The sequence below is a fragment of the Theropithecus gelada genome, chromosome 2 (assembly GCF_003255815.1).
Source record: "Theropithecus gelada isolate Dixy chromosome 2, Tgel_1.0, whole genome shotgun sequence".
Classification (NCBI taxonomy): domain Eukaryota; kingdom Metazoa; phylum Chordata; class Mammalia; order Primates; family Cercopithecidae; genus Theropithecus; species Theropithecus gelada.
In genome coordinates, this window is record NC_037669.1 from 18489146 (window position 1) to 18499189 (window position 10044).

The 10044-nt window shown below is 35.1% G+C and overlaps 1 protein-coding gene across 1 annotated transcript; it reads left to right on the forward strand.

Moving 5' to 3' along the window:
- The first annotated feature begins 7215 nt into the window (after positions 1-7215).
- LOC112618423 (olfactory receptor 5K3) lies at positions 7216-8186 on the forward strand. The gene is given in 2 exon segments (XM_025375420.1): positions 7216-7438; positions 7441-8186. Coding segments are annotated over 2 exon segments (969 nt in total).
- The last annotated feature ends 1858 nt before the right edge of the window (positions 8187-10044 follow it).

The window sequence follows — 10044 nt, forward strand, 5'->3', positions numbered from 1 at the left end:
TTGTCACATATGGCCTTTATTAGGTTGACGTAATGTCCCTTGTATGTCTAAGAATTTTTATCTCGAAGAGATGTTGAATTTTATGAGATGCTTTTTGGCATCTATTAAAATGATCATATGTTTTTTATCTTTTATTCTGTTGATACGATGTATCATGTTCCATGATGTGCATATGTTAAACATCTTTGCATCACTGGGCTATATCCCACCTAATCATGGTATATTATATTTTTGATGTATTGTTGGACTTGGCATGCTAGTATTTTGTTGAGGATTTCTGAATCTATCTTCGTCAGGGGTATTCGTTTCTACTTTTTTATACTGTCTGCCTGTTTTTGGTACCAGAGGAACTCTTACTTGTTGTCATAACCCAGAATTGAAATACCAGATCCTTTGACAATAGTCTAAGGGAGATAGGCAACAGAAAGGAAAGCTTAAATAAAACTCTTTGCAAAAATGCCTGTTGAGCTACATTTTGATAGCCTCTCAATGAGTAACAACTCAGTATCAGTCCTTGGTTAAAAATTGCCGATGTCTTTATTCCAACAAATGGCTCCATAAATAATTCTTAGTCGCACTTTCAGGGTACACATTTTTATCTGTGTAAGTTTTAACAAGCAATCATATGCATGGGCCATTCCATGGCTTAACAAATGGAGAATGAAAAACCAACACAGACTAGTGAACTGTCACATCATAACATATCAGAAAGTAAGCATTGGTCCACTCCTCTAAACTTAACCTACAGATGAAAAAGGAACTTATCAGCAGGTATCAATCCTGCTGGGTGTTTCCACGGCTTCAAGTAGTATAAATAAAATTTGTCTTTCACATTAGCTAGTACAACTGATTCCACAATGAAGGCTATAGCTGACAAACAAAAGTCTCTAAAGTCTCTAGCTCAAGTTGTTTTTTAGTTGCTTTAGATTACTTGTTGGCTAAACAAGGAGGCGTCTCTGCAATGTCTGGTATTTCTTGTTATACCTGGATAAACACATCTGGTTTTGTAAAAATTCAATTACAAAAAAAATTAATAAACAAGCCATGTAGTTAAGACAGGTTAAATCCTCCTCTAGTTCATTCTTTGATGTATTTGATTGTAGTTGGTTTGGTTCTTTGGGGGCTTGGCTAAGAAACATGCTTTAGTTGCTGTGCATTATTCTCCTAATAGTAACCATTCTAATCTCCCTGTTATGCTGTGTCCTCTCAGGAACATTAAATGCAAGCTCATAACCATCAACAATACACCAGATTATCTTGTTATAGTGAGAACAAGAAACAAGATAAACAACACAAGAAAAGTTTACTCAATGAACCTGACATCATGACTTATGAATTCCATGCTGAAACAAAGGCCAACCAGCCATGATTGTGACAGTCACACACACACACCCAAGTTTTGGCCAATCATTAATAAATAAGAGGCTGATCAGAAGGGAGGGCTTATTAAAATAACTTAATAGGATGCCTTTAGCCTAAGGTGGACCCTGAGACCTGGGTTCCCAGGGAAGCAAACCAAAATGTAATGTGAATGTGTTTGTCATTAAGTGACTAACTTAGAGAAAGGAAAACTTAAGTTCAACCAATCGGAAACCATCAAATAACCTCTAATTACATAACTAGGGATTGTCCACCTAGGTAATTCAATTAAGGCAATTATATTGCTGTAACAAACTGATCTTTTTTTTTTTTTTCTTTCCTTCTCTATTCATCCTATAAAACTTTTCTTTTGAGCGTCCCCAGTAGAGCCCCAACCACAATCCTTGGTTGGATGATGCCAGATTCATAAATTGCAATTTGTTCAAATAGACTCAAAAGGACTAACGTGACTCAATTTAAGTTTTTAAAGTTTTCCATGAATTCCACATCTCTTCTGACCTCATATATCTCTACTACCACAGGTCTGCTAAGTCATATTGCCCAAATGTAAGGACTGCTTAAGCCACAGATTGAACCGTGGAGAGCCCTTTTCTGTCCTGGAACCCACTCAAAACTCTCATTATTCTCCCATGTAGACAGATGTGTCTATGAGTAGGATTTTTACAACTGTGTCAGACTTGAAGAAAAGTTTTGGAAAATTTTTAAATAAGTCCTTAAATTACTGCATTACACTTTTGGACTAAGATTTTAAGAATAATAAGCCACATATCATCACACTTATTTTGCTGAATATAAAGTTATTACTTTAATAATAGTGTTTGTTAAACAATATTTTGTATCATTACTAAATAAAATTTTAAAATTTAATTATTTAATCTTGTACTTTCTGAATTTTTATTTTTGGTGCTGTACTATACATAATAATTTAGTACAGTGACATCTATTTAATATTTACATAAGAATGTATATATTTAAGATGTACTCCAAATGATTTTACTGATATGAATGTACAATAAAAATGGTTGTAAATCCCCCCTCTAGTGAAGCCACAAGCGTATACAACAGTTAAAAAATAAGAGTAAATGAGACAATCTAGGGAGAATTCTAGAATAAAAGAGGTGGGCCAAGAATACAACAGAGGGGAACAGAAGTATCATTAAGGGGAAAGAGAGAAATATGGCCCAGCATCAAAGACTGAGATGAGAAAGTAAGGAAGATAGAACCAGTGAGTATGATCACAAAAGCCAGAGGTGAAGGGACTTTCAATAGCTCTAAACACTACAGCCTGGTTAGGAAGATAGGTAGATGTTCTTTGGAGGTGACATTTAGAGTTCATTGCGACCTTACTCAGAGGAAAAATTTAGTGAAATGGTAAGGGCAGAAACCATAAATTTGAGGGATCTAAGTAGAACAATTTCTAATCTAACTCCCCATTCCCCTTGTATTGCTTATGAGTCCTTCTATATAACATACTTGTAAGATTTAGTCACCCTAGTTTACAAACCATTTTTTGATTAGCTCTTGTGCTTTCAAAATTCCAGACTTTTGTGATATGATTCCCTTACCTCCTGCTCTTCTTCATTCTCTCTCCCTATTATAATCCTACTTATTTTGCAAAGTTTATCTCAAATGACACTTCCATTGAGAAATCTTTCTTTATTCCTTGGGTCACTATGCACTTTCTTCTTTATATTTTTATAAAACTTACTTACCCTTTTTTTGGTTGGGGACAGTGGTTCACACCTGTAATCCCAGCACTTTGGGAGGCCGAGGCAGGTGGATCATTTGAGGTCAAGAGTTCAAGAACAGCCTGGCCAACATGGTGAAACCCTGTCTCTACCAAAAATACAAAAAAATTAGCTGGGTGTGGTGGCATACGGCTGTAGTCCCATCTATTTGGGAGGCTGAGGCAGGAGAATTGCTTAAACCCAGGAGGCAGAGGTTGCAGTGAGCTGAGATCACACCACAGCAATCCAGCCTGGGAGACAGAGCAGGGCTTCGTCTCAAAAAAATAAAAATAAAAACAAACAAACAAAAAAACTTATTTACCCTTTTTTTGTATTACAGTCTGAATTATCCTCTAGTTAGCAATCTATGTGTCTTTCTTCCCAACTAGATTACGAGCTTCTTGTCAGGAGCCATTTTTATCTAAGAAGTTCTTATCCCCACCCTGTTCATACCCTAGTCCCCCTATGCCAATTGTCTTTTTTCCAGTGCACTGTATGTTGTAAGTACTTAATAAAGGGAAAATAAAACTGAAATTTTAGCAATCAAGGTAGTAAGTATGAATTGAGGATCTGAGGATCTAGCTCAGTTTGCTACGAAGTGCCCGAAAGATTTATAAATTGGTCTGTGACTTGAAGATATTTAATCAAGATTTACACAATCATGGGTCATACTCCTCACACCTTATTAAGTGAGAAATATATTGTAAAGCAGGTAAGTATTGTCTATTTCAAGAAGAGGAAAAATCAATTTGATTTCAAAAATTAGGAAAGCTGCAAGATCTTCTTTGAACTCAACTATTGAGATGGAAAAGAGGGAGAAGCTGTTTTAGATAAGGGAAACATTGCTAGCAAATTAATTGAAGCAAATGCACAAGGAACAGGGAAGGGAACACATGGCCAAGTTTGCTGAGATAAGGAGGAGAAAACAAGTTGATACAGAAAACGGTGAGATATCTAGAACACCAAAATAAGAAAAATTGATTTGGTTTGAAAAGTAATGGAGAATTTTACAAATTCTTGAGCAGTGCAGTATTATTTTTTCTCCCTTTCATTCAACAAGTGCTCAATTAGCACTAGAGTGCCAGACACATCCGGGCGCGGTGGCTCACGCCTGTAATCCCAGCACTTTGGGAGGCCAAGGGGGGCAGATCACGAGGTCAGGAGATTGAGACCATCTTGGCTAACACGGTGAAACCCCGTCTCTACTAACAATACAAAAAATTAGCCGGACGTGGTGGCGGGCGCCTGTAGTCCCAGCTACTCAGGAGGCTGACGCAGGAGAAGGGCTTGACCCCAGGAGGTGGAGCTGGCAGTGAGCCGAGATCGCGCCACTGCACTCCAGCCTGGGAGACAGAGCGAGACTCAAAAAAAAAAAAAGAAAAAAAAAAAAAAAGAATTCCAGACACTATTCAAGATATTTGAAATACAGGATTGAATGTATCAAAGAAACCTCTTCCCTTTAAGCCTATATGCTAATGATAGTGATGGGACAGGAGTGACCGATTATAGATGTCCTAACAAATATATAATATATTGAAGAGTAAAGTGTGAAGAAGGAAACAACAGGGTAAAGGACAGCTGGTATGAGCAGAAAAGACATAGAGCAATTTCGGTAATTCATATGGAGAGCCAAATCATAATAATATCAGTTTCCCTGAGGGCATTGTAGGATGTGGGAACAAATTCACCTCACAGAGTGAAGAAGTTGATGACCTCGGCTGCACTTTCTACACTTTCTTGGATCCTCTTTAAATACGAACTATTTTCTACAAAGCATATTAGTCACACTTCCCCCAGTAACAGGTCAAACCAGCCTGAGAGTATTTTCTGCCTGTTTTATCTTGTATGTTCAGAACAGTGAATAAAATTGTAAAAATGAGATCGGTTTCATATGAATCAGCAAGATGATCATCAAACAGACTTTAGTGAAGGTCATTTGTTTTTACCTCATTATCTCACAGGGCATCTTTAATTAATTTCTAGGACTTAGTCCACAGAAATACACTGATGTCAGTGCAGAGAAATCCCTTTAGGATTTGGTGGAAAACTTTAACTTTGCAGTGTAACAGATATAATCATCAACACTGACCTACTAGTGGCCTCCCAGATTTTCATGCTTTTAATCCCAAATGTTTTAGAGGCCAAGGTATATATTCTTTAATTTTATGAAAACTACATCACAAAGGAAACAATGCACTTTTACAAAGCTCTTCTCAGGAAAATCTAGGTAAGTGTGCTAACTTGTTTTTACTTCTAATTTTAGCAACCATACATCTCTGAATTATTTAGTACCTCTGAATTATTTAGTACCTCTGAATTATTTAGTATCTTGTATTGTTCTTAAATTTCAGCTTTTTTCTAATCTTTCTAGTGCTTTTCAAAATTGAATGCTATGAAGAACTAGGATGAAACACAATACTGCAATTTGTCTGACTTTCTGATTGTAAGATAGAATTTCAAAACACATAGGTAAAGTTACGAAGAAATTCTGTTAAATAATTTAAGCATGTACATTGAAAATTATTGCTAACTTAACTGACTACATGGCTTACATTTATTATTTCAAAACAAATTAATAAAATAGCCCATGCTTTTAATATTTTGATTATAAAAATATAAGTCTATTTTGACCATAGAACTTATATGATTTGAATTATCAGTCAGTACGTCCTAATGAATCACTATGTAGGGATAGGAAATAGCCTTTCAAAGCAAAACAAAATTTGACTTCGAAAATCCTGTTAAGATTTAAAGTATTTTCTTTTTGTTCCTAAGTGTTAGAAAGCTATAGTATAAACATAAGCTTGCTTTTACTTAGTAGCTTTTAATCTGCTATAGTATACTTCAGAAAATCTTATATAATTTTCTGAAGAAACAGAAAAATGGTAGAAAAGAGCCAATTTAGATAAAAGACATCTAAATTTTTATGTAATGATTTTATATATTTCTTTATAGACTTTTCTTTAAAGTTAATAGTCTGCAGAAACCAAAGAATCCTTAAGGAACATTGGTAGAATTCATACAGCAACTTCACTCATTCCAAGTCATCAGGGTGGAGCTAATATTGAAATTAATACTACGTTTTCCCCCATAGTATTTTACAGCTCTTTTCACAGAAGTGTAAATCACAGCTAATCTCAAAATGCTTACAATATAAGAAAATTGTATAGACTTTTATTTTTAAAAAGCAATGTATACACAGGCAAGAAATTCTGAATTGTGTTAAGTATATAAGAGAGGCTCTACCATTCAGAAAATGGAAATCTGTGTGGCCTGTGGCAATTGGTTAAATCTTTAAGTAGCATTATATAAAAAGTATTCCTTATCAAAAGGAGGAAGGATTTAGGCATTTAAGAGAAAATCAACAGGAATAACAGAATGGACAGAGTCAATATTTATGAAAATGGGTGTGACACTGGGGAAAGGCATGAGAGAAGTGATAATCTATGGATGTTTATTTCTTTAAATTTCCAAGATAATTTTCTTTAAAGATAAATATTTTCCTCCTCAGTTTTAGTGAGTTTTATGCAGTTCCTAAGATATAAATTTAACATATCTGTTATATGCTTTTTTTTGACATTCAGTCTACTGGAAGAATATATAAAAATTATTTTCTTGGAGATATATATATGTGTGTGTGTATATATATATAGTCCCATATAATATATATATATTCTATATTATATGGTATATATTATATATGTATCATAAATTTGTTTTAAGGAGGATCTTCCATACAAAACTGACAGTGAGATTATTTGAGAACAATGAACCAGATATGGGTCCCCTAGTCTTTCTTGCTATCCTTGCATAAATTTATAAAGATGAACCATTTCCACTTTAAGCATCTTCCCTGGAATTATCAAAATATCCTTGTGAATCCTAAGGGTCAGAGCTTGAGGTCATAGACACTGACACTTTAGAAGAACAAACCTCCCCTAGAAGTACATGAGGATGTATTTAGAAACAGCAGGGGAAATATGACAATGAAATTCCTCTACCTGTTGTAAAAAGGAAAAAAGAAATTGAAGGAACAGTAATATGCTCTCATTTACAATCAATTACAATATTAGAACCCCTCATTCATCTCTCAACAGACAAGGTGGAGATGAATGAGAAAAATCATTCCTTGACAGCTGAGTTCATCCTCACAGGATTTACACATCATCCAAAGCTGAAGACCCTTCTGTTTGTGGTATTCTTTGCCATCTATCTGATCACCATGGTGGGGAACATTGGTCTGGTGGCATTGATTTATATAGAGCATCGTCTTCACACACCAATGTACATCTTTCTGGGCAACCTGGCTCTGATGGATTTCTGCTGTTCCTCTCTATTACTCCCAAAATGTTAGAGAACTTCTTTTCTGAGGACACAAGGATTACCCTGTATGAATGTATGGCACAATTTTATTTTCTCTGTCTTGCTGAAACCACAGACTGCTTTCTTCTGGCGGCAATGGCCTATGACCGCTATGTGGCCATATGCCACCCACTGCAGTACCACACCATGATGTCCAAGCCACTCTGCATTCAGATGACTGCAGGAGCCTACATAGCTGGAAACCTGCATCCCATGATTGAAGTAGGGTTTCTGTTGAGGTTAACTTTCTGTGGGTCTCATCAAATCAATCACTTTTTCTGTGATGTTCTTCCATTATATAGACTTTCTTGTGTTGACCCTTACATCAATGAATTGGTGTTATTTATCTTGGCAGGGTCAATTCAAATCTTTACTATTACTATAGTCCTAGTCTCTTATTTCTACATCCTTTTCACAATATTTACAATGAAATCCAAGGAGGGAAGAGGCAAAGCTTTATCTACTTGTGCATCTCACTTTCTCTCTGTGTCAATATTCTATGGTTCCCTTCTCTTCATGTATGCTCGACCAGGTGCAGTTAATGAAGGAGATAAAGATATACCTGTTGCTATATTTTATACTTTAGTTATTCCTTTATTAAATCCTTTTATTTATAGTCTAAGAAATAAGGAAGTAATAAATGTTATGAAAAAAATTGTGAAGAAGAGAAAATTTTGTAACATTCTGAAACAAGTGTCATCCCCTCTGGAAAACTGATTTCAACTTGATAATACTTTATTTTAAACCAAGGGATAGTGAGGAAGTAGACAAGGCCAAATCGAATATAAAATATTAAATTATTTTAAAATAATGATATATGAGTTCAAAATGTTCAGAAAGGAGAAATTCCTGTAAAATATACTTCAAAATCTAAGCTACTAGCATTCATCAAAAGTGAACTAAATTATTCATGAAGTCTCAGATTGTGTCAGAGTGTAATTAGTTACAATTTTCAGCAAATCCAACAAATACTAGGAATAAGTGTCAGTACATATAACAGTAGTGTGCATTTACTATTGTTGGCAAATTTCTGGAATCCTAAAGCATAATTTTACAAACTCAGGCACTTTCCAAGTTCTCAAACATTAGTCCCTTTTTAAGCAGAATCATCTTTGAGAAGTAAATTGTTTGTTTGAATTTGATTCTAACTTTCTTTGAGTTCTTTCAGGAGATTGCTTGAAAAATTATTTATGCAGAATATGTATTCTCTAATCAATAGTATTTTCATATTTAGTGCTAGTCATTAGTCATTTTACATTCTCAAGTTCTATGAAACAGAGTACCTGCATTGATTTCTTTTCCCTTTCTGTAATGCCATAATTTTAAAAATGTATTTCTGGGCTTGGTGCGGTAATCTGGGCTTGTGCCTATAATCCTAGCACTTTCAGAGGCCAAGGTGGGTGGATCACCTGAGGTCAGGAGTTTGAAATCAGCCTGGCCAACATGGTGAAACCCCATCTCTACTAAAAATATTTTTAAAATTAGCCAGACGTGGTGCGTCCCTGTAATCTCAACTACCCAGGAGGCTGAAGCAGGAGAATCGCTTGAACCCTGGAAGTGGAGGTTGCAGTGAGGTGAGATCAGGCCACTGCACTCTAGCTTTGGTGTCACAGTGAGACTCTGCCTCAAAATAAATTAAATAAATTAAATAAATAAATAAATAAATAAATAAATAGTGTGTTTCTGTGTCATTCACTCTCAACTCTTAGTAACACTGAATCCCAGACATCTACTGATGGAAGAGTTTGTGACTTACATGGAGCCAGTGAGACAGAAAAGGTTATTTTTTTCCCTGAAAAAATAAGTTTTCTTATTTGAAAAGAGATCCATAAAAAATAGTTTTTCTCTCTCTGAATGTCATGGTATGTGGATATGAAATCTAGCAGAGCCAATTCCATTTCACCATCAAGAGGGAAACCAGCCTGGGGATGTAGTCAATACTCAAATGAGGGCGTAGCTGAGGAAATCACACAGAAATAGACCCAAAATCTCTGGAGTAAACCATCTCTTCTGACTGTAGAATGCAATAGACCTTTTTATCTTTTAAGCTTATTTGGCAAAGATGTTTTATTCATGACTGAATACATACTAACAGATACATTCATGCTTATTGACTATCACTCATATTTGTCTCTTTATATTCTATTTTAAATTAATCCTCAGGTGATCTTTTAGTTTTCAAAAGACTTTTCAGTGGTATCCACTTGACTGTTCACCAAATTTATTAGATTTTTTACTCTTATTACTATTTTAATTTCTAATTACCTTACTTTAAAAAAATTGAGGGACAGAGAAATTTCTTGTCTACAGAAATATAATAGTAGAGCTCAGGAACCAAACCCAGGCTATCTGGCTCCAGAATCCATGGTCTTACCCACTAAGTCATACTGTATATAGCACAAACTAAAAGCATCAGGAGAGGAAACATTTTACAAATCTAAGCTGTGAAGTGGGCAGAGAAATAGGGCAGAGATTCAAAAGAGATATGGATCAAAGACATTTATCTCCAAATTTATTTTGAAACATTTCAAACCTACAGAAAAGTTGAAAAAAGTATATGATTAATATTCATATA